The following is a 26686-nucleotide window of genomic DNA, read 5'->3' on the forward strand; positions in this document are numbered from 1 at the left end:
TAAAATAATAAAAATAAACCAATAAAATAATTCTCACGACGTTTCGGCCACAACGCAAGTAGCCGTCCTCATGTGGAGAACAGGTCTGTCGAGGAGACAGCGTCTGAATGACTCTGAATGACTCTGTCTCCTCGACAGACCTGTTCTCCACCTGAGGACGGCTACTTGCGTTGTGGCCGAAACGTCGTGAGAATTATTTTATAATGTTTTATTTTTATTATTTTATTATTTCCATTCTACGTGACTTTACCGAAAGAACCAAGGAGACACATTTATATTTACGCGATCTAATCCAACCCCCACCCCTCTCTATTATGGATAATATTGGTCGCGAAAGCCTACGTGTTAAACTGCTTTAACCCTTCCGACAATAATTCAAGAGGCGTTAAGATGCTCAAACGCCACATTGCCAACCTATTTTGCAAGGCGTCAAGTCTGCATTAATGACAAATCATGCTTGTGGTAAGCAACATGCAAACAATCATGCTTTGATAATAACGTGTAGCGCGATGTCTTTGAACCAGCTGGTTGCTGCGCCAGTCTTAGGACCAGAGAACCCCCCCCCCCCAAAAAAAAAAAAGACGAAACAGAATCTGTATTTATCCTGGAGGAATCCGACGAGCTACAAAGCTCCTTGTTTTCACCGACCTCCAGTATTCATTCCCCCACAGTAAGATAAAGCGCAAAAAAGGCAACGAAACCATCAACGCAATTAACAGCTCGGGTTCTTACATTTGTTTTGTGTTCTATAATTTGTCGGAATTCCAGCTGTGAGATTTGTGCCTTTGAGAAAACGCTACGGGATGTGTACGGGCGGGTCCGGTAGCGGTCTCGGGCAGGGGGTTGGAAATCGACTGAACAAAGAGACGGATTTTTTTAAAAATCCTTTATATTAAGTTCACTTGCTTGCTTGCTTGCGCGCTTACGACCGTGCAAATATTTAGTTTTTTTTAACCCACTTCCCGTGATCCAATCGAGGTGACATTTTGCACACAGACTCGTTGTGCGTGACAATTTATTTTCGTGAAAAAAATATTTCCAAAAAATACACTTTTTAGGAAAAAATTAATTATATTTAATTACCAATTGCTTAATGGTGGCAGGCAATAATCTGACCCATAGGTGGCAGCCATCTCAAGCCAGAGGACGAGAGGACTCTAGCCGCCACGCATATAAAGGATTTATAGTGAAAAACTTTGTTTTTATGGGTTAATTTTTCGCGAAATCTGTCGACGAATTCAAGAGCCGCAATGCACTGCGGTGGTGAATACGAGGCGGCGTTGGGTCCTTAATAAACGACGCGTCAGGGGCCGTCCATAAATGACGTCACACACCTAGGGGGGGTTCAGACATTTGTGACGATGTGTGACGAGGGGGGGGGGGTGAGAAATGTCACGTAAAAATGCGCAACTTTAAATAAATATAGAATTGTTATAACAACACTAATTGTTATAACAACACTCCTACAACATCAGAGTGCAGCGCCACATTAAATACGGCACTACAATGACAATAGTTTAAAGCGATTTGAAGCATGTTTTATTTTCAAAATGGAAATATTGTTTTGGGGGGGGGGGGGGGGGCAGAGCTTAGTGACGTCATATTTGAGGGAGGGGGGGGGGTCTGACTTTTTGTGACGCCGTGTGACGAGGGGGGGGGGGGTCAAAAATCGTTCAAAATCGCGTGACGTCATTTATGGACGGCACCTAACCACGAAGGCAGCAGTCCTTCAAGAGGGACGCGCGGCCTTGAAGCCGCGGGCGGGAATCGAACTCGGGTCGGCGGGGTTTCGTAGCGCGTTGCGCCAACCACTACACTACCGTTCCCCATACCCACACGTTAATCGATATAGACACATTCTTTGGTGATGCTGATTGGACTGCCACTGCTGCTGATGATGATAATGCCACCACTATTGCTGATGATGTGGAGTGTGTCAATGCCCCCTGCCGATGCTGCTGCTAGTGCTACTGCTGATGATGATTATGATGCCATTACTGCTTCTGCTGATGATAATAGTGCTGATACTATTAGGTTTTTTTTCGGGAAAGTCACGTAGGTAAAAAAATAATAATAATAAAATAATAACACATGATTTAATGTAGTTATTATCATTTATTATAATTTGATTTTATTATTATTATTTTTTTACCTACGTGACTTTACCGAAAAAAACCTAAGAGTGTGAATCCTTGCAGTCACGAAAGCTTCAAGTCTAGGATTAATAGTGCTGATGACGTTTTTTTTTTATTACGGCTCTGCAATGCCGCTGCCGCTGATGTACAACTGCTGGCAACGCAACTGATGGTGATGAATTGTGATGGATGTAATGGAAATTATGAAGACGATTGCTGATCAGAGCGATTGCCAATTGCTTCGCGATGCTGCTGCTGCTGATCATCTGCGTAGCTATCGAGTGTGGGGGGCGTGTAACTGCATCCCCGGACGAGACCAGGCGCCAGGCTATGGTGTAATGCCACTGATGTTGTTGCTGCTGCTGCTGCTGATGATGACAACGACGCTGAGGATACCGTCGAAAGTCCATCAGCATCTCGGACAACAGCAGAAGAGGTCAGCACGATATCCGCTGAGCGGAGACAGAGAGGGAGGCAACTTGACTCGAATGCGCGTTGCAATGTACCGCTGCATCATATGCAGACCTCTTATCCGCGAATCCTATTATCTGCAGGAGCAGTAGTGTTCCCCAAAAAACAAGTAATATTAAAAAACTACTTTTTTAAAAACACGCTTTTATGAAATGTACTAGTAATGGCAGAACTCCATGACTCCAGGAAGTGGCCCCGAAGCTTGCCACAACGTAAGGGGCCGTGGCCAATTACAGCCAACGTCAGCTGACCGTGGACAATTAGACCCAAGCCGAAACATAACATATAAAAAAGAATGTTTAAAAATATATAATTTTTATTTGTATGATAGAATATAGAATTGTCATCAGTATGACATAAGTATACCAAGTTTGCAGTCGATACCACATTGGGAAGTGGGTAAAAATTGAGTTACAAGATTTGGGGATACGACAACAACAACAGTGATTTAATAAAACGCGTGTAAAAAAAAAATCGATTTACCCGCGACCAAGATCTTCCAATCATCCGCTAATTTATCCCAGGGGGTCTTTGCGGAACGGTGTTCCAATTATCCGCACGTTATTTATTTATTTATTATTGCAGATAAGAGGAGCCGCTTGACCGACAAATCACCCTTTTGCTATGGACCCATGCCAGGCTGCAGGTAGGCGTAATGGAATGTTTATATTTATTTGCAAAAAAAATAATTGTATCGTGGCCTAAATATACTGGATATGCAAGTAAGCATACACATATATACACCGTGCAAAAAAAGTGTTTTAAAATGGAAGTTCAATTATCGATATCGGTGGGACACGTGGTGTGCAGGGTGGAGGGGGATGGGGTGAAGCAACTTGGAGGTTGTGAATAGGAAGAAGAGGTCGTGATGGGTGGGACACGTGGTGTGGTAGGGTGGAGGGGGATGGGGTGAAGCAACTTGGAGGTTGTGAATAGGAAGAGGAGGTCGTGATGGGTGGGACACGTGGTGTGCAGGGTGGAGGGGGATGGGGTGAAGCGACTTGGAGGTTGTGAATAGGAAGAGGAGGTCGTGATGGGTGGGACACGTGGTGTGCAGGACAGTAGTGGCACCCAGATGTGGGTGACCAAGGGGAAGAGAAGACCTAAGGCCAGGCGGTGGTGGTGAGTGTCAAATAGGTCCCGATAGGTCGGGTTTCGACTGTGCAAAAGCTGCAGGCTCTGGCAGAAGGAAGGAAGCGATGGCGCTGCGCCGTGGCCTCAACGGCACTGGCCGTGACGACCTCTCGACCTCTGTAAAGTTACAGTATTGTGCGATTAAAGTGTTTCATGTTGAACGTCACTTTGTGTCCTGGTCTTCATGCAAACTAACAATGACTGGGTGGAGTCGCGTTGGTTTTTTATTTCCATCATGATGCCGCTGGTGTCAGTAGCGAGCGGTCGTGCAACAGGCATGAGTATTCCTGGTAGGAACCTCCTGGTTACACCAGCCCACAGGGGATTATTGTGTCCGTCGTGCAGGGAGGGGCTGGGTGGGGAGGGTGGGGCTGGGTGGGGAGGGGCTGCGTGGGGAGGGTGGGGCTGGGTGGGTGGTGGGGCTGGGTGGAGAGGGGAGGGTGGGGAGGGGCTGGGTGGTTGAGGGTGGGTAGGGGCTGGGTGGGGAGGGTGGGGCTGGGTGGGGGGTGGGAGGGGTGGGGAGGGTGGGGCTGGGTGGGGGGTGGGAGGGGTGGGGCTGGGTGGGGAGGGGCTGGTCACCCCGTGGTGCCCTTATAAAACTCAACGTTTAACCTACTCACGCCGGCTTGTGCCCGCACTCACAGTCGGCCATATTTGCGGAATACACCACGCCGCCGTTGACCCTGGCCATTGACCGAGCAACCCAACGTTCCTACCAGCTCCCTCCGCAGGAATGTGTTGTCATAATCAGCAGCACCACGTGAACCGGCGGCTTAATGTCCAACAATGGCTGTACTGGCATCGTCAGCAGCACAATCGTCAGCTGTTTCAACAGAATAATCTATCACCTGCATCGAAAGCCGCTCGGGCTCTGGACCTTCCAAAAAAAATGTTGCTGGAGAAATCATTGGACGGTGCGGGCGATTGCACGGAGAGCGGCGATATTAATTGGGAATTGGCCAAGAGCGGCCGACCCCTGGTGTTCTGAGGTCAGAGTGCGGAGCGAGCGCAGCTGAGATTATCGGGGCTTGAAGATGGATTTCTGGCCGCACGCGATTCAGGGGGGTTCTCAAGTGTGGAGATGTTGGTGGTTATAGGCCCAGGTCTGCCGATGGCTTGCGTGGAGAACCGTCGACTCACAACAGAGAAGAACAGACTCACAAAGAGACCGATACTCACACAGAGAAACACAGACTCACAGAGAGACCCATACACTCACAGAGAGAACAGACTCAGAGAGACCCATACACTCACACAGAGAACCACAGACTCACAGAGAGAACAGACTCAGAGAGACCCATACATTCACACAGAGAACCACAGACTCACACAGAGACCCATAGACTCAGAGAGATGAATAGACTCACAGAGACACATACACTCACACAGAGAACCACAGACGAGTCGTCTGGAATGCTCTTCCTTGCGATATCAGGAATCCACTGGAAGCGGTGCACTTTCACATCATCCAGATTTACCAACCAATTTCTTCGAGAACTGCTTTTTCTGTGCGCAGCTTGTCATCATTCCCCCCGCGCCTCCGATTGGCACGGTTGGCTACGTACGGCGCGAAAGAAGTTCAACGTACGCACGTACACACAAGCCGGAGTTTCTCACGTGCGGCGTGTTGGTGGTCTCACCAGGCCCGTCACCGATGGCTTGCGCAGAGAACGACGGAGTATTTAAATCCGCGCCTGTCAGGTCCCACGTGCTTCTCTCTCCGTCTCACTTCAGCAAACTCCAAGCCTTGCACATCTCTCTCTCTCTCTCCTCTCTCTCCGTGCAGACCCTTCGAATAGAAACCTCTTCAAATATTCCGTCGCCACCGACTGCGCGGTAGATGTGCAACACACGTTGGGGAGGTGTGGGTAACGCGTTGTTGCACGTGGTTGAAACCGTTAAGACCGAACGTTGGCCTTACGTTGGCTCAACGTGTCAAGTTTACCGGGTGTACGTGTTCATTTTACTGGGCGCCGCGGTGGCTAGGAGATGTTAACTACCTCGCCTGGTGTGCAGGAGGTCGTGGGTTCTATCCCCTAGGCCAGGGGTCGGCAACCTACGGCTCCGGAGCCGCATGCGGCTCTTTACGGGCTGCTTCTTGACGATATGTACGTGAGTACAGTATGTACTCAGATGCATTGCGGCTCTTGAAATACTGAATTTTGTACCGAATTGGAAAGAAATGGCTCTTCTTGTTATTTTGGTTGCCGACCCCTGCCCAAGGCTGATGCCTGCTGGAAGTTTGGAGTTTGTTGTGTCTCTCTCTCTCCATGGTGGCTTGGATTTCTCTCCGAGACCTCCGGTCTTTTCCCTCCGCATTTAGAATCAACATCACGCGTTTGGGGTCACTCGACTGCTATAAATGTCCACGTGACGACAAGCCACTTCCCGTTGGGCTATCATTTGTGGCCAGGTCGCTTCTGACAAAAAGCTACAAAGCCTAGTGGGGCCTTACCTGGTAAAAAGTAAAAAAAACTTCATGCAATTTGGGTTACATACGCAGGTTTAAGACGGCGTATTGACCGCTGAGAAAAGTAAGTGTGCTTGCGCTAGGACACGTCACGGGGAGAGGGGCCGATGGGCAGCGGCCGAGATGTGGCCACGACTGCGAATTGTTGAGTGACTGGCTGCCACGTGATGAGCCCACTTCGTCGAGCTCACATTTGCGGCCAGGTCGCTTCTGAAAGACAGCCACATCATCGCTCAGTTGGGCCCTTACCCAGCAAATAAGAATATCAGCCGTCGTAGCAGCAGTAGTTGTCGCGCATTGGAAACCTCACGACTCGCTCGGTTTGAGACGCAAATGACAACGCGGCTCACAGCTCGCGGAATATGTAACCAGTGTAATAAACAACAAGACAAGCGAGAACACGGCCCCCCTTTGACAATACAGAATTAAATTGACACGGATCGCGCAACGCCCCCGCCCCCGCCCCGAGCGAGGTACGACCCAGCGGCAGGAAATTGGCGGCGACGTTGTCCTGGAGTTATGCGACTCCCTACTAATCGATAAAAGCGGTATAGCAGTCTTCTTGGTTCTTTCGGTAAAGTCACGTAGAAGAGAAATGATAAAATAAAAAAAAACATTTTATTATGTTTTATTTTTATCATTTTAAATAATAAAAATAAAATATATTTTATTATGTTTTATTTTCATCATTTTAAATAATAAAAAGAAAACATATTTTATGTTTTATTTTTATTATTTTATTATTTCCCTTCTACGTGACTTTACCGAAAGAACCCAGAAGATGAATCCCTGCAGTCACAAAAGCTTTAAATCGAAAGGTATAGCAGTCGTTTCATTGTCCCGTTGCCAGCGTAACTACGGTGGTCCAAACAAGGCTGGCGCTCCTTGTCAATATACACGCAGTGCGGTTATGTCACGTGACATGCAAGGCACGTGTGTATGTTGAACTCCTTTGGCACCGTACGCGACCAACCGTGCTAATCGGAGGTGCGGGACAATGGGAGGACCGATTCTACCGTCACAAGAGCACCATATGCTGCCTAGAAATCTCTTCGAGTGTGTTGGCACCGAATCATTAATATAGACAATCATTGGGGGGGGGGGGGGGTTAGGTCACGTGATGATCTGCCCATATGTGTCTCTTAAAACAGCCCGCCACCCCAACATGGCCGAATAATAATAATTTTTAACAAATAAAATTAAGACATCCCGATTGACTTCCTGCATTCCTGTCCTTGAAGATTCTCGGTCGCGGGAATTAGCTCTTCGGCGTTCCCGTTGAGCGAGCGAGCGAACCGAACACACCCGCAAGTCACCGGCGAGTCGTTGAACAAATCGTTCGCCGCACCAACGTGCCCATCGAAATCTGTTCGGCCGTGCCGCTGGGTGCTTGGGGCGGGGGTTTAATGGCACAGATTTGGTCAGGTCGGATTCAACTCCCGGCAATCTATTCGTGAATCGCGGGTTTGGAGGGGGGCTGCGAAAACCCTGCTGTGTGTTGCGTTTGATTCCTGTCGGCAAGCGCGCTTTTTTCCCCCGTCTTGTCACGAGCCTTGTAATCGTTGGCTATTGTGCGATAATAAGGCTGTGATATGGCCAATCTAGTTTAAGCATAAATGTTATCAATGGTCGGTTAAAAAAGAAACAAACACAAAACGAAAGTTTAAACAAGGCTCTCATTATAAATGCACCTTTTTATTGTTGTTTGTTACCCAAATATAAGTTTCCCAAGTGCTACTTTTGATAACCGAACGTTACATCTTTTTGGCATTGTATCGCAAACGAAATTCAGAATGTAACGATGCGACCACCCGACCTCCCCACCCGCGATCGAGGGGTAACGATCCAATAATACATGCAAATAAAAAAATCGATTATTTTGTTTTTTTGCTCCACATTAAACCGCCTCCATTCAATCCAATCGCGGTTGTTCAAAATCGCCTTCGCCACACGACGTAACCGATCGGTCAGCTCGAGTGGACGACGCAACAGAGAGCGAGCGAGTACGAGCGAGTACGTGCGATCGAGTGCCTAGGGACGTCTCAACGGCTCGAGTGCTGGGGATTTATAAAAAAAAAAATGCGGTATTGGAAAGCGGAACTTTGCCGTTGAAGAGTCGAGACGCCGACTCGCGTAATGAGGAGGTTGCGTTTTGTCCAGTCGGCGAGCATTCCCTCTGCCGTGACATATTGCTCCATTGGACGCAGACACACGCCTGTCAACCCACGCGGTTTACCCCGTATTCTTGTACAGGGAAATTGAGTTTTCAGCTCCATACTGCGTAACAGCCGTTTCAATGCGGGCAAACATTTTTTTGTCTATCTGTTTGTGTTTCTGCCTTGTGATGGGACTTTGTAAGATGAACGTTGAGAGTTATAAGAGGCACGGGGTGACCAATAAGGTCTGAATTGTTGTGTAATAAGGTAGGCACCGATAAGGGGGTTGACACAGATATGCAGACAACTCAACGCATCCGTCGATAACGACAACGCAGCCTCAGATTTTTCTCGTCCTTGCCCCCGCACCTCCGGTTGGCTACGCACGGTTCGGAAGAAGTTCCACGTACGTACGACAACACAGTGGGCCTTCCTCATGCGCTATGAAACGTCCCCTTATATAAAGGGTGCTTCGAAAAAATGTGTTGGCACTTATATGGGACTATCGTTTTTAATGGAAAAAGAACGGATAATTCACCGTAACATAACGAATGTAATGTTAATATCTTCAAAAAGTCAAAGAGTCTCACACTTGTTCGCCATCTTTGTCAACGCGTGCCTGGAATCTTCTCCAGGTGGTCTCCAGGGACCGGAGCCACATTTCCTTGTGGTCTTGTTGGAACTTTCTCGGAAGTGTTAATATTTTTTTGAAGCACGCTAGAAATATTTTTTTATTTTAAGGCCACAACGCTGTTGTCATTGACGGAATGCGTTGACATTTGTTGTTGTTAATTGTGCCCCTTTGCCAATGCAGCAGCAGCAGCAGGCGGCATCATCGGCAATTTTCTCGTAAACGTGGCCATTACCAAACAATCACAGAGAAGGGCGCAAAGAAGCAGGGGGAGAGGCGGGCGCTTGTGAAAGGCGCCGAGAGACGGGCGCGGAAAGAGGACCGGGCGAATCAGAGAACGCACACTCAGGTTTTATAAATGTGTCGTTCGCAGCGTTAAGGCGAGCGGCCGCGTCTGAACGGACCGCATCGCTGGGGTAACGGCGGAGCGGCGACCAAGGGGCGTGCGTCCACCGCGGAGGAGATGGAGCGATTAAATCGGCAATTTATGCAGGCGATGGGTGGATTGTAACTTCGCAAGATCGCGAGAGACGGCTGTGGCTTTTGGGCGCCTTTGACCACGCCTGTTGATTTTTGTAAAAAAGAATGCATTGACAAATTGACGCATCGTTACATGCCTACTGATTACGGTATATCCCAACTGTATGGCGAAGTTAGTTGGGTGGCACAAACTCCGGATGCCGATCTTCAGGACCGCATGCTGAACACCATGCTCAGGAACTGCTCGTAGGAAATCCGGATCCAGCCGTCCTGATCCGTGTCGTGCATCCGGAATGCCCCGGTCAGAGTCTGGAGAAGAGGAAAACGGGAAATAATGTTGAGCATCAAGGTCATTCGCGTGACCATCATCGCTGCCACCACCACCATCGCCGACGTAACGACCATCATCATCGTCGTCGTCGTCGTGACCACCACAATCTCCATTATTACCACTGTTAAACCATTATCGCGAACACCACCCCTGCCACCTCTACGCAGAACCTCCAAAGTCGCTTACCCTACACCCTCTTCCTTCCCGCACGCGTGTCCCACCCATCGCACGCAACCACCTCCTCCTCTTCCCGATCACATCTACCAATAAATTATTTGGCGACGCCGCTGCTGCTGCTGCTGCTGCTGCGGCGTCGGCAGCGGTGCACAATCACAAACAGCAGAACAACTCGGCACGCTCGTCGACGAGACCGCTTGGCCAGGGGTGGGCAACCCGCGGCCCCGTAGCCGCGTGCGGTTTCTCTCTTGAAGGGCTGCTGCGGTTGCGGCTCTTGAAATATTGAGGTTTTGTTTTTTACACAGAATCCCCCCCGAGAAAATGCCTCTTCTTGTGATTTTCGTTGCCCGACCCCAGCCGTAGGCCTTCAGAGGACAGATCTACGTAAATATTTCTATAAAACAGGCGACGTTTTGGGCAATCGCCCAATGGCAGTATCATTTGATGAACGAGCCGACAACCGGAACACCTTTCCTGCCGCGATTGACTCGGAAGCCCCCCCCCCCGCCCCCACCTCCCACCAAGTTGCTCGCAAGCGGAATTCCCGGCATGGCGTCCACGCCCACGTGCCCACCCACGCCCACGTGCCCGCCCACGCCCACGTGCCCACCCACGCCCACGTGCCCACCCACGTACCCACCCACGCCCACGTGCCCACCCACGCCCACGTGCCCACCCACGCCCACGTGCCCACCCACGTACCCACCCACGCCCACGTGCCCACCCACGCCCACGTGCCCACCCACGCCCACGTGCCCGCCCACGCCCACGTGCCCACCCACGCCCACGTGCCCACCCACGTACCCACCCACGCCCACGTGCCCACCCACGCCCACGTGCCCACCCACGCCCACGTGCCCACCCACGCCCACGTGCCCACCCACGCCCACGTGCCCACCCACGCCCACGTGCCCCCCCACGCCCACGTGCCCACCCACGCCCACGTGCCCACCCACGCCCACGTGCCCACCCACGCCCACGTGCCCCCCCACGCCCACGTGCCCACCCACGTACCCACCCACGCCCACGTGCCCCCCCACGCCCACGTGCCCACCCACGCCCACGTGCCCACCCACGCCCACGTGCCCCCCCACGCCCACGTGCCCACCCACGCCCACGTGCCCACCCACGCCCACGTGCCCCCCCACGCCCACGTGCCCACCCACGTGCACGTGCCCACCCACGTGCCCACCCACGCCCACGTGCCCACCCACGCCCACGTGCCCACCCACGCCCACGTGCCCACCCACGTACCCACCCACGCCCACGTGCCCACCCACGTGCCCACCCACGCCCACGTGCCCACCCACGCCCACGTGCCCCCCCACGCCCACGTGCCCACCCACGCCCACGTGCCCACCCACGTGCCCACCCACGCCCACGTGCCCACCCACGCCCACGTGCCCACCCACGCCCACGTGCCCCCCCACGCCCACGTGCCCACCCACGCCCACGTGCCCACCCACGCCCACGTGCCCCCCCACGCCCACGTGCCCACCCACGTGCCCCCCCACGCCCACGTGCCCACCCACGTGCCCACCCACGCCCACGTGCCCACCCACGCCCACGTGCCCCCCCACGCCCACGTGCCCACCCACGCCCCCACTTTTCCACGCGCGCCCCGCATCCTCCTCACCTGCAGCGCGATGCAGCACTGGATGAAGTCGTCGAACGCCACCTGCTGCCGGCCCTGGCGGTCGAACCTCCAGACGAGGAGGTCCAGCAGCTGGTCCGAGAAGCGGTACCCTGCGGACGCGCGCAACGGACAAACGGTGAAGCTCCCTCCTCCCCCACCTCCCCCCCCCCTCCCTCGCCAAGCCCACAGCCCGTATTGCCGTGGAACTGCTCCGGGGCAACGCCGAAGGCCGTTGGGAGCCGCGTGATTCCCGCACGTCTTCCGTCGCCAGGCTGCGGCACTAAGGCAGCCGCGGCTACGACGGCGGAGAGCCGTTGGCGGGGAGGGAAGAACCCGGGGCGAAATCAACGCCCAAACCAGTTCCTTATCGCAAATCCTCAAGGCCCGGCTTCACCCTGCCACGCCGTTTAAGTGGGCCTTGCCGGGCAGCTTCCAGACACGGGGCCAGTGCCTCTCTGTGGAGCCAAGCTCCACCGCTGGGGGTCTTCCCGACGACCGACAACTGCAGCTGTGGGCACGACGCAAACGATGTCGCGTGTCGCGCCAAATTCAGCGGAGAGCTACGAGGGACCGCGTGGATTTTGTGGATTACGTAGCGGCTGAATGAATGAAAGTGACGCGATTATAATTTTGGGCCCAACCGCGACTAGGACCCCGCCAACGTTGGGCCATGTTCCATGGCGTGGCGCGCGCTCGGACGGGTGACCAGCGTCCACACCAGCTGCTATAGGCCGCTGGCGGTGCAGCAGAAATCAATCGTTACACTCTACCTCTATGCTCCCCCGCTCCCCCGCTCCCCCCCTCCCCCCCCTCCCACGCGCTCCTAACGACGACGACGACGCCGATCTCACCGAAGCTGGAGAGGGCCCCCTTGAGCTCCTGCTTGTCGATGAAGCCCGAGTTGTCGCGGTCGAAGGAACGGAAGACGCCCTGCCAGTCCGTCACGTACTTCCAGAGTCCGGCAAACTCGGCGAAGCCGATGGTGCCCTTGCGTTCGCGGTCGAACATTCCTGCGCGTCCAGACGGCCAGAGCGGCGAACGTGGGGGCGGCGCGCACGGCGTTGCGTGCGGAGAGAGAGGCACGAGAAAGACGCGAAGCGGCACGCTCGATTCCCCGCCCCCCCCCGCCCCCCGAGGGAGCGAAAATGACGGGTCGTCGATGTTGAATTCTGTTGTGAAAAGTTTGGCTCACTGTGGTGTCGAGCGGCCTTATTGGTCAGAATTGATTAACTAAACCATTGGAACCTCATTTGCTAGTAAAAAATATAATTGTTTTTTTTACCCTTCTATCTGGCAACAAAACTGACACCTTTTTTTACAAGGAGTCATGTTTGCATAGACCACAATACCTGCAGTCATAATGCAAACAAAAAACATAACTCTGATAATGTATGCACTGTCCTTGAAGTTGATTGGTCCACACCCGAGACAGCTTTCCTTAGAGCCTAGTCTCACATGGGTTGTGCGCCTTTTGGCGTCATCTGGTCCAACCCATGTGAGACTAGCCTTTAAGGAAAGCTGTCTCGGGTGTGGACCAATCAACTTCAAGGACAGTGCATATATTATCAGAGTTATGTTTTTTGTTTGCATTATGACTGCAGGTATTGTGGTCTATGCAAACATGACTCCTTGTAAAAAAAGGTGTCAGTTTTGTTGCCAGATAGAAGGGTAAAAAAACAATTATCATGATTAACTAAACTCAAACTGTTTTATTTTACCAGGTAAGGCCCCACTGAGCGATGTGTAGTTCTTTTTCATAAGCGACCTGGCTACCACAAATGATAGCTCAACGAAGCGGCATGTCACATGGAAATGTTAAGTAGCTGAATACTCGAAAGGCGTGTTTCTAAATGTGGAGGGAAAAACCGGAGGACCCGAAGAAAAATCGACACGACCACGAGGAGAGAGACATGCAAACTCCAAATATACAGCAGCAGGCGTCAGGGTTGGGATCGAACTGACGACCTCCAGTATACCAGGCGAGGTAGTTAACATCTCCTAGCCACCGTGATGATGATGAGAGAGAGACACCGCAAACTTCAAATATACAGCAGCAGGCGTCAGGGTTGGGATCGAACTGACGACCTCCAGTATACCAGGCGAGGTAGTTAACATCTCCTAGCCACCTTGATGATGATGAGAGACACCGCAAACTCCAAATACACAGCAGGCGTCAGGGTTGGGATCGAACTGACGACCTCCTGTATACCAGGCGAGGTAGTTAACATCTCCTAGCCACCGTGATGATGATGAGAGAGAGACACCGCAAACTTCAAATATACAGCAGCAGGCGTCAGGGTTGGGATCGAACTGACGACCTCCAGTATACCAGGCGAGGTAGTTAACATCTCCTAGCCACCGTGATGATGATGAGAGACACCGCAAACTTCAAATATACAGCAGCAGGCGTCAGGGTTGGGATCGAACTGACGACCTCCAGTATACCAGGCGAGGTAGTTAACATCTCCTAGCCACCGTGATGATGATGAGAGAGAGACACCGCAAACTCCAAATACACAGCAGGCGTCAGGGTTGGGATCGAACTGACGACCTCCAGTATACCAGGCGAGGTAGTTAACATCTCCTAGCCACCGTGATGATGATGAGAGAGAGACACCGCAAACTTCAAATATACAGCAGCAGGCGTCAGGGTTGGGATCGAACTGACGACCTCCAGTATACCAGGCGAGGTAGATAACATCTCCTAGCCACCGTGATGATGATGAGAGAGAGACACCGCAAACTTCAAATATACAGCAGCAGGCGTCAGGGTTGGGATCGAACTGACGACCTCCAGTATACCAGGCGAGGTAGTTAACATCTCCTAGCCACCGTGATGATGATGAGAGACACCGCAAACTCCAAATACACAGCAGGCGTCAGGGTTGGGATCGAACTGACGACCTCCTGTATACCAGGCGAGGTAGTTAACATCTCCTAGCCACCATGATGATGATGAGAGACACCGCAAACTCCAAATACACAGCAGGCGTCAGGGTTAGGATCAAACTGACGACCTCCTGTATACCAGGCGAGGTAGTTAACAACAATTTAATGTTTGTCAACGTGAAAATCCTGTCAGGTGGTGGAGGGTTCATGACAAGAATTTTGGCGTAAAGACCGTCACCACCATATGTGGACTAACTCAACACAGATCGTTACGGCGCAGTAATGTCACAAGTGGAGTTGATGTTAAGAAGTCTCTTAACTCTGAGCACGCAAGAAAGTCACGATGATGTCTGTTGATAAAGTTACGATAAATAATTCGTGAATTGTCAGGAAGACGCACAAGTCTATCGTTAATTTAATAACGCAATGTAACGAATGAAAAAAAAATAATTGACATAACATCGTCCACGTCATCAACAAGACTAATATCGCTAATATAATTCACATTATGTTAATCAACGTACGTGGGTCGGCCATGGACCGGCTAAAAAACCGCACGTGGGTGATGATGTCATGCCAGCCATGTTGCCATCGGCGCTCGCTGACCCTGATTGGTTGGTGCAGTGATGTCATCGACAGGTCCATACAATTTGTTTTGTCTATTTGTTTGTTTTTCTCCCTTGTGATGGGACTTTGAAGGATGAACGTTGAGATTTATTAAGGATCACGGGGTGACCAATAAGGTCTGAATTGGCCTATAATAAGGCAGGCGACTGATAAAGGATTGACAGCGATCTCGTTCGGTCCGCCCATATTTTACTTCAACTTACGATCCATATTTCTCTCGTGCCATTTTGCCACCTTACAAAGATCGTGGCCCTGAATGTTCGCACGTACGTTGGAATTCTTTCGCACGTCATCACGAGAACTGATTTTGACGCACCACCATCAGCGTTTCTCACCGGGGTTGCGAATCGCGGGGAAAATTGGGAAAAAAACGAGCTGCTTTTTTAAAAATTAGATAGTGCGCAATACGTTAATTTATATCAATGGCACCATCCTAGCTGCACTGATCGGGCACTAGAGTTGTGTGGGGAGCGGAGATATTCTAGATCCGGTATCACCACCGTGTGTTTTTCTCTCCCCGCCGCACTCGGCCCCCACAGGTGGAACGGGAAGGGGGGTCCGTCACCCCCCCCACCCGCGTGTCGTCGTCATACCCATCATGAGCTGCACCGTCTGCATGTTAAACGGGGTCCACGTTCCTGCGAACACAATCGAGAAACGCGGGCGTCACACGCACGCACGCACGAGGGCACGCGAAGAAATGACGCGTTGGTCAGCGCGGCAAAGGGATGTTGCGAGCGACCGTCTTGTCAGCAACGCGTGTGCGTTGTGCCGTTTGTGCGTTGTGTCGTTCGCGAGCGGGTGAGCGATGGCGTAGCGGTTCACGCGTCCGCGATAAAGGCACAACACCGGCGACGGAGTTCGATTCCCGCTCACGGTCAACGGCAGTGGCGGTTATCTGCACCGGTTTTGGGCCTCGCCTAGGTCGACTCGGCCTCAAGCGAGCACCTGGTGCGGTGTGTAAACATCGCCACTGGGGAGAGAAAGGCGGTCGGGCGTGGTGCTGGCCACCCACCCCCTCGTGTGCAGTGCCGGCTCGCTAACGGCACTTGCCCCTGCAGTCTGTTACAGGCTATGGGGGGGGTCTTTGTGTGTGGGTGGGTGTGTGTGTGGGTGTGTGTGTGTGGGTGTGTGTGTGGGTGTGTGTGGGAGTGTGTGGGTGTGTGTGTGGTCTGTGGGTGTGTGTGTGTGTGGGAGTGTGTGGGTGTGTGTGTGTGGGTGTGTGTGGGAGTGTGTGGGTGTGTGTGTGGGTGTGTGTGGGTGTGTATGTGTGTGTGGGAGTGTGTGGGTGTGTGTGTGTGGGTGTGTGTGTGTGGGTGTGTGTGTGTGGGGGGGTGTGTGTGTGTGTGGGTGTGTGTGTGTGTGTCTGTGTGTGGGAGTGTGTGTGTGTGGGTGTGTGTGGGTGTGTGTATGTGTGGGTGTGTGTGTGTGGGTGTGTGTGTGGGTGTGTGTGTGTGGGTGTGTGTGTGTGGGTGTGTGTGTGTGGGTGTGTGTGTGTGAAGTGTGTGGAGTGTGTGTGTGTGGTCTGTGGGTGTGTGTGTGTATGTGTGTGGTTGTGTGGCCGAGTCACCATTGCTCAGAGCTTGCTGAAGTTCATTCGCAGAAATGGCTCCACTCCGGTCTTTATCGACTCTGGGACGAAAACGGAGGAAGAGAGAAAAAAAAACAACAACAACAACACAACAACCATAAAAACAACAATAACACAACAAGCGTAAAAACAACAACACAAAAACAACAAACCACGCAGCATTCCAGTGTCAACGATCTCCCCCCCCCCCATCCGGGGAAGATGTAACCTGTGGATCTGCCGCTCACCCCCTCGCCACGGCACCACGTTGCGAGAAGCACTATCTCCAGGCGCGGCAGCTGAGCCCATCCTTGCACCATCTCAAATCGATCCCCTCCCCCGCCGCCTCTGTCCAACCATACCTTTTGATTCTTTCGGTAAAGTCGCGTAGGTATAATGTAAAATAAATCACGACGTTTTGGGCGCAACACAAGCGTCCGTCATCGGGTGGGAAAGCACTTCCGTGCCCTCGTCGAGAAGGCCGCTCTCCTCCTATCTTACAGTTACATGCTAATTTCTCACATTAACATCATGCTAATCTCTCACATTAACATCATGCTAATCTCTCACATTAACATCATGTTAATCTCTCACATTAACATCAGGCTAATCTCTCACATTAACATCAGGCTAATCTCTCACATTAACATCATGCTAATCTCTCACATTAACATCATGCTAATCTCTCACATTAACATCATGCTAATCTCTCACATTAACATCACGCTAATCTCTCACATTAACATCATGCTAATCTCTCACATTAACATCATGCTAATCTCTCACATTAACATCATGCTAATCTCTCACATTAACATCATGCTAATCTCTCACATTAACATCATGCTAATCTCTCACATTAACATCATGCTAATCTCTCACATTAACACCATGCTAATCTCTCACATTAACATCATGCTAATCTCACACATTAACATCACGCTAATTTCTCACATTAACATCATGCTAATCTCTCACATTAACATCACGCTAATTTCTCACATTAACATCATGCTAATCTCTCACATTAACAAGATGCTAATCCCTCACATTAACACCATGCTAATCTCTCACATTAACATCATGCTAATCTCTCACATTAACATCATGCTAATCTCTCACATTAACATCATGCTAATCTCTCACATTAACATCATGCTAATTTCTCACATTAACATCATGCTAATCTCACACATTAACATCATGCTAATCTCTCACATTAACATCATGCTAATCTCTCACATTAACATCATGCTAATCTCTCACATTAACATCATGCTAATCTCTCACATTAACATCATGCTAATCTCTCACATTAACATCATGCTAATCTCTCACATTAACATCACGCTAACTTCTCACATTAACATCAGGCTAATTTTTCACATTAACATCATGCTAATCTCTCACATTAACATCATGCTAATCTCTCACATTAACATCATGCTAATCTCTCACATTAACATCATGCTAATTTCTCACATTAACATCATGCTAATCTCTCACATTAACATCACGCTAATTTCTCACATTAACATCAGGCTAATCTCTCACATTAACATCAGGCTAATCTCTCACATTAACATCATGCTAATCTCTCACATTAACATCATGCTAATCTCTCACATTAACATCATGCTAATTTCTCACATTAACATCATGCTAATTTCTCACATTAACATCATGCTAATCTCACACATTAACATCATGCTAATATCTCACATTAACATCATGCTAATCTCTCACACTAACATCATGCTAATCTCTCACATTAACATCATGCTAATCTCTCACATTAACATCATGCTAATCTCTCACATTAACATCATGCTAATCTCTCACATTAACATCATGCTAATCTCTCACACTAACATCATGCTAATCTCTCACATTAACATCACGCTAATTTCTCACATTAACACCACGCTAATCTCTCACATTAACATCATGCTAATCTCTCACATTAACATCATGCTAATCTCTCACATTAACATCATGCTAATCTCTCACATTAACATCACCAGCCCCGGCCACTTCTTTATGACCCTGGGGCTACACACATTTCAAACCTTTTAAAAACAGTCTGCATCAGCAGCAGACCACGCTTTCCCACCTGATGACGGATGCTTGTGTTGCGCCCGAAACGTCGTGATCTATTTCATTTTATACCTACGTGACTTTACCGAAAGAACCAAAGATGATGGATTCCTGCAGTCACGAAAGCTTAAAATCAAGATTCTGTCCAACCAAGTTGATGGCGGTGGAGCGAAGGCCGCGGGTAATTTCCCTGCACCCCCCCCCCCCTGTTCAAGACGCCTGGCACAACGTGGAAGAGTAGGCCAAAACACCCCCTGCCGTCAGCAGTGGCTGAGTGAGAGAGCGATTTCAGGCCTGACCGCTACACCTGTAAACAACACGAGCCCATGTACTTCCCCTACTACTCAAACATAGAAGATGTTCACGTACATGATCCCATGTACTTACCCTACTACTCAAACATAGCAGATGTTCACGTACATGATCCCATGTACTTACCCTACTACTCAAACATAGCAGATGTTCATGTACATGATCCCATGTACTTACCCTACTACTCAAACATAGAAGATGTTCATGTACATGATCCCATGTACTTACCCTACTACTCAAACATAGAAGATGTTCATGTACATGATCTCATGTACTTACCCTACTACTCAAACATAGCAGATGTTCATGTACATGATCCCATGTACTTACCCTACTACTCAAACATAGAAGATGTTCACGTACATGATCTCATGTACTTACCCTACTACTCAAACATAGCAGATGTTCATGTACATGATCCCATGTACTTACCCTACTACTCAAACATAGAAGATGTTCATGTACATGATCCCATGTACTTACCCTACTACTCAAACATAGAAGATGTTCACGTACATGATCTCATGTACTTACCCTACTACTCAAACATAGCAGATGTTCATGTACATGATCCCATGTACTTACCCTACTACTCAAACATAGAAGATGTTCACGTACATGATATCATGTACTTCCCCTACTGCTCAAACATAGAAGATGTTCACGTACATGATCCCATGTACTTACCCTACTACTCAAACATAGAAGATGTTCACGTACATGATATCATGTACTTCCCCTACTACTCAAACATAGAAGATGTTCACGTACATGATCCCATGTACTTACCCTACTACTCAAACATAGAAGATGTTCACGTACATGATCTCATGTACTTACCCTACTACTCAAACATAGAAGATGTTCATGTACATGATCCCATGTACTTACCCTACTACTCAAACATAGCAGATGTTCATGTACATGATCCCATGTACTTACCCTACTACTCAAACATAGAAGATGTTCATGTACATGATCCCATGTACTTACCCTACTACTCAAACATAGAAGATGTTCATGTACATGATCCCATGTACTTACCCTACTACTCAAACATAGCAGATGTTCATGTACATGATCCCATGTACTTACCCTACTACTCAAACATAGAAGATGTTCACGTACATGATATCATGTACTTCCCCTACTGCTCAAACATAGAAGATGTTCACGTACATGATCTCATGTACTTACCCTACTACTCAAACATAGAAGATGTTCACGTACATGATATCATGTACTTCCCCTACTGCTCAAACATAGAAGATGTTCATGTACATGATCCCATGTACTTCCCCTACTACTCAAACATAGAAGATGTTCATGTACATGATCCCACATACTGAATAGATGACCTGCTAATTCACGTACACACACACACGTACAGGACACATGCCTACAGAGCGTGTATGCACATACTTACAGGCACATACAGACAGCATGTACCTACACATGCTGTACCTACACATACCAAAATATACATGCCAACAGCATGTGCTGTACCTACACATACCTACAATACGTGCTTACACATACAGTACATACCAACATGTACAGTAACTTACACGCCTCGCCAACTCAAACCACTGCGGGTTACTCTCAACTACTCTACACGCGTCTCTCTACTGCGGGTGATGATGGTTCTGAAAATGCCAATAACGATGATGCTGCTGATGATGATGCTGCTGCTGCTGATGATGATTGCACTGCTGATGATGCTGATGATTGCACTGCTGCTGATGACGCCGCTGCTGATGCCGATGCCACTGATGATGATTGCACTGCTGATGATGATGGCACTGCTGATGATGGCACTGCTGATGATGGCACTGCTGATGATGATGCCGCTGATGGTGATGATAGCGCTGTTAATGCTGATGCCACTGCTGATGATGGCGCCGCTGCTGATGCCGCTGATGATGATGATGCCACTGCTGATTATGATTGCACTGCTGCTGATGATGATGCCGCTGATGATGATGGCACTGCTGATGATGACGGCACTGCTGATGATGATTGCACTGCTGCTGATGCCGCTGATGCCACTGCTGATGATTGTACTGCTGATTATGATGGCACTGCTGCTGATGATGCCGCTGATGATGATACTGCTGATGATGATGCCGCTGATGATGGCACTGCTGCTGATGATGATGCCGCTGATGATGATGCCACTGCTGATGATGCCACTGCTGCTGATGATGCTGATGCCCTTCATGACAATGACAGAAGACGCTGCAGTGATGACGATGCGTATGACAACGAAGATTGATGAATCACGACCGACACCAGATTCTAACATCATCGCCATCAGCTGCAGCAGCCGTGGTCTATCCGTTGCTGGATGAAAACGCTCTCCTCTCACGAGCCCGCGATGTGAAACACAATCCATCAACCAGCCTCCACGCCCCGTGTATGTAGAACTTCTTTCGCACTGTACGTAGCCAACCGCGCTAATCTATGGGTCTCTGTGTATGCGGAACTTCTTCTGCACCGTACGTAACCAACCGTGCGAATCGTGAGGTGCGTGCCGGGTACGCCCATCATACACCGGCTGCCATCACCATCACCACCACCACCATCCTCATCCTCACCATCACCATCCTCATCACCACCACCATCACCACCATCCTCATCATCCTCACTACCACCACCATCCTCACCATCACCACCATCCTCATCATCACCATCCTCATCACAACCATCCTCACCATCACCACCATCCTCATCCTCACCACCACCATCACCACCACCATCACCACCATCCTCATCATCCTCACTACCACCACCACCATCCTCACCATCACCACCATCCTCATCATCACCATCCTCATCACAACCATCCTCACCATCACCACCACCACCATCCTCATCCTCACCACCACCACCACCATCCTCATCATCCTCACCACCACCATCCTCACCATCATCACCACCACCACCACCATCCCAACAAACGAGAATCTCACAATTACAAGGACTATCAATGAATATGTATAATTTTACGACACACGTGCTGACGGAGGAGGTGAAAGCCAACCTCACCTCTGGAACATGGTCCACAGGAAATTCTGATCTTGAACACCGCCTGCATATGCTCCACCGGGCTGCGCGTACTGCTGATGGTACGCCATCGTGGATATATTTGTAGAAAAAAACCCCGAAATAAATCAACGGAATAACAATCTGTGAAAAAAAATAACAGCAACGCGTAAGACTTGAGAGTTTGTGTTTAAAAAAAAATCAGCGGCTCCGTTCGTTAAATTTTAGTTGCTGCAGCTTTCAGTCCAAAGGGGGAAGTGATTTAGGATGTGGCCACGTGACGCCGTTTCCGAGTTGGCGCTGACGTCACCGCCACGAGGCCTCGGGAGGAAACGGTTACATGACGTCACGACGGTGGTGATTGGTTGGTGGCCTTAAAAAGTGCACCTAGCCTGGCACGAGCGCCGTAGTGACGACACCGTCACTTGAGCGGGGAGCGGTAGTACTGCGGTCCGAGTTCGATTCCCGCTCACGGCCAACACCGGTGGCGATTATCTGAACCGGTCCTGGGCCTCCCCTAGGTCGTCTCAGCCTCAAATGAGTACCTGGTGCGGTGTGTAAACTTCGTCACTGGGGAGACAAAGGCGGCCGGGTGTGGTGCTGGCCACCCACCCCCTCGTGCGCCGTGTCGGCCTTCATAGGTGCTCGCTAACAGCATTTGCCCCTACAGTCTGTTAAGGCTATACGGAGGATCTTTGTCTTTGGGGTGGGTGGATTGGTGAGGAGGGGTGGGTGGGGTGGGTTGGTCAGGAGGGGTGGGGTGGGTGGGTTGGTGAGGAGGGGTGGGGTGGGTTGGTGAGGAGGGGTGGGGCGGGTGGGTTGGTGAGGAGGGGTGGGGCGGGTGGGTTGGTGAGGGGTGGGGTGGATTGGTGAGGAGGGGTGGGGTGGGTGGGTTGGTGAGGAGGGGTGGGGTGGGTGGGTTGGTGAGGAGGGGTGGGTGGGTTGGTGAAGAGGGGTGGGTTGGTGAAGAGGGGTGGGTGGGTTGGTGAGGAGGGGTGGGGTGGGTGGGTTGGTGAGGAGGGGTGGGGCGGGTGGGTTGGTGAGGAGGGGTGGGGTGGGTGGGTTGGTGAGGAGGGGTGGGTGGGTTGGTGAAGAGGGGTGGGTGGGTTGGTGAGGAGGGGTGGGGTGGGTGGATTGGTGAGGAGGTGTGGGGTGGGTGGGTTGGTGAGGAGGGGTGGGTGGGTTGGTGAAGAGGGGTGGGTGGGTTGGTGAGGAGGGGTGGGGCGGGTGGGTTGGTGAGGAGGGGTGGGGCGGGTGGGTTGGTGAGGAGGGGTGGGGTGGGTGGGTTGGTGAGGAGGGGTGGGTGGGTTGGTGAAGAGGGGTGGGTGGGTTGGTCAGGAGGGGTGGGGTGGGTGGGTGGGTGAGGAGGGGTGGGGCGGGTGGTTTGGTGAGGAGGGGTGGGGCGGGTGGGTTGGTGAGGAGGGGTGGGGTGGGTGGGTTGGTGAGTGGGTTGGTGTGGAGGGGTGAGTCACCAAGTGTTGTTGTTGTGACGTGCAGTGTGGTGAAGGTGGAGCAGGCAGTGTCTGGTAGAGTCCTCAACACGGAGGGAGTGTACAATTAGTGCGTTTGTGGGAACAGTCACTGACCATGGTGGCAGCGATAGAAGTCGACGAAAAATAAACTCAATTGCGATGTGTGTAACATGCCAAGTACACGTGTGTGTATGCTGGTGTGAACAGTTTAATGCTCGAATGCGTGAAAGATTAATTAAATCAAGTGCATGAGGCTACAATCGTAGACTTTTCGCAATCAACGGCGGTATTGTCAAACATTTCACAGCTTTTTTTACACCAACCAATAAAAATGTTTTAGGTTGTCGCCGAATTTCGGACTGTAAATTGAATTCGTGACAGCGGCCAGATTATTTTAGTTTTAAATTGTCAATAGTTTAATAGAAATACAAATGAAGAGTTAAATATATTTACTCAGTGTTGCAAAAAAGAACCAATCAAAGATTTAATGTTCAAAGTTCCACCAATTGTAATAAAAAAAGAACAAATTTCGATTTAAAGCTTTCGTGACTGCAGGGATTCATCTTCTTGGTTATTTCGGTAAAGTCACGTAGAAGGGAAGTAATAAAATAATAAAAAATATTTAATTATTATTTTATTTTTATATATAAAATAAAAAAATAGAGAATAAATAAATATATTAATAGAACAATAAATAAAAATACAAAAATAATTTTTTTTATTACTTTATTACTTCCCTTCTACGTGACTTTACCGAAAGAACCAAGAAGAAGAAAAAAATAACATTTACGACAACCAAACAATTGATTTTAAACTTGCATCCCCAAGGGGCTTAACTTCAGCCGGGTCTCCTCCGTCCGTCCGCTTTAGCGACTCGGTAAATATTTTCCACATGCAGCGCACCACATCCAGTATATCAACCTTCTCGCGAGGGCTCTGACTCATACGAAGTCACGTGTCACCTACTCGAGTCCCTTGTCGACCAGAGACCCGTAAAAAATAAAAAAAACCCACAACACATTCGTGAATAATAACACTTCCATAATACAGTTTTTTTTGGGATTAGATCGCATGAATGTGGCGTTAAACCAGAGGTCGCAACCGGGTACCCGATACCCGTTCCCTACCCGGCTACCCGTACCCGGCCGGGTACAGGTACCCGTTTGCTACCCTGGTGCGGCCGGGTACGGGTAGACCGTGAGTCACTGGTGAGTAACTGTCACTCATTTCCCAACGTCTTGTCTCTTCTCACAATTCAAGTTCCTAGAATCAACCCACCCGCGCCTGCAACATGGCTTCATCCCAGAGGTCGCAATCAGGTACCCGATACCCGTACCCTACCCGTACCCGGCCAGGTACGGGTACCCGTTTGTGACCCTGGTGCGGCCGGGTACGGGTAAGGAATCAAAACCCGTTTGTGACCTCTGCGTTAAACCCGTCACAGAACATGCCAATCGTAAACACGACTGGTTTACGTGACAAACCTTACCAATTGGCTGTCGGGTAAGTGTTGAGTTTAACGACACATTTATATATTTACGCGATCTAACCCCACACAATTATGGATGATATTGGTCGCGAAAGCCTACATGTTCAAAAGTAACACTCGTGTGTGTGTGTGGCTTTAAAAAGGGAAAAAAAAACAGGCAACGTTTCGGGGCAGTGACAGACACTTCTGAGCACAAAATATTTTATTGATCAAAAGGTCCGAAACGTCACCGATTATAAACATTTTTTACATTTTTGTTAAAAGGACACAGTTTTATTGACGAACGTGCTGAGTTGCTGTTGTTGTTGTTGTTTACCCAACTTGTCCACCACTGCCAACGCAGCAGCAGTCGTCAAACAATGAGAACGCACATTCAGTGCGAGAAACTAAACACCCCCCTGGGGATGCATTTAAACAATCCGAGGCACGATGCAATGTTTACAGCTGACGCGACACGTGTGGTATTTTTTTCTAAACGGCTTAGAATAAACTCTATGTCAGTCACAGTGACTAAGCACCTACAATGTCAACTCGTTTACACGATTTGTGTGGTTTTTTTCCCCCCTCTCTCAAGTTAGTGAAATCATCTTTTCCCAAAATATACCGGCGATATTCGTTTATTTTTTGTGTATATACATTTCCTACTGAACATTAAAAAGCTACGATTTAACATTCGCGTCAACGGACCGCTTTCCTCTTTGTGGATTTGGGGGGCGGGAAATTCCACCCCCCCCCCCCACAAATAAAAATATAATTCGGCAAGAGCCAAAACATTTTTTTAAATTTTTTCTTTAAAAAAAAGATAGGGAATGTTTAAGACGAAAACGACAGACAAAATTTGCGCAATTTATTCACTTGAAAGAAACGAATGGTGGCAACACGTTGACCAGCCACTGAGTACACAAGTACTGTACAGCCTCTATCAATCCACTGCTGGATGAGGGCCTCCTTCCTACGCCGTGCGGCCCCTGGCAGAGGTGGTTATTGGACCATACTTCACCGCACCGGTCGGTGAAAGTGCGCGGTGGGTAGACGCGGGAACATAGAGTGTGGTACAGTACAACAATGGATTTGGCTGCCCTGCTATCAGTGCACGGTGGTCGCCCATCCGTGCGCCATCCAGGCGCCAGCCTGCTTGGTTTCGGCGATCCGATTCGGTCAGAAGGCCATTGCGTGTGTGCGAGAACGATATACGCTCATGGCTAAGATGTGGAAGCAATAGGCTGCACAGCAAGCTGGATGCAGACCTCTCTGTGAGGAGGCCGAGTGTGTTACCTTCAGTTTCCTCCTACGATTCATACGAATGCCATCAAGGTGGCTAAAAACACCCTGCAGCAGCACCCTCTTGAAAATGCGTCTCGAGACTCAATTCGAGGGTTTGCTGGGTAACACAGTGATCACTCCCGTCACTGTTGGCTCTCATTTGTGCCTTCGGGCAGTGCCACGTGTTGTCATCGTCGTTGTTGTCGTCGTTCGGCACGATGTCCGACGTTTCGCGCGCCCACAGCTTCTTCAGGAAGCGAAACATCGAGCAAGACGCAGAGTGGCACGACTTGTGGGGGGG

The 26686-nt window shown here is 49.9% G+C and overlaps 1 protein-coding gene across 1 annotated transcript; it reads right to left on the reverse strand.

Moving 5' to 3' along the window:
- Nucleotides 1-6937: 6937 nt before the first annotated feature.
- On the reverse strand, nucleotides 6938-22440 carry LOC144946669 (programmed cell death protein 6-like). The gene is made up of 6 exons (XM_078875745.1): nucleotides 22165-22440; nucleotides 16708-16769; nucleotides 15731-15775; nucleotides 12473-12631; nucleotides 11622-11731; nucleotides 6938-9786 (listed from the first exon to the last, which is right to left on the reverse strand). The coding sequence occupies exons 1-6, from the start codon at nucleotides 22251-22253 to the stop codon at nucleotides 9685-9687; spliced, it is 567 nt and encodes a 188-aa protein (XP_078731871.1). The 5' UTR covers nucleotides 22254-22440; the 3' UTR covers nucleotides 6938-9684.
- Nucleotides 22441-26686: the final 4246 nt, after the last annotated feature.

Source organism: Lampetra fluviatilis, chromosome 42, assembly GCF_964198595.1.
Source record: "Lampetra fluviatilis chromosome 42, kcLamFluv1.1, whole genome shotgun sequence".
NCBI lineage: Eukaryota > Metazoa > Chordata > Hyperoartia > Petromyzontiformes > Petromyzontidae > Lampetra > Lampetra fluviatilis.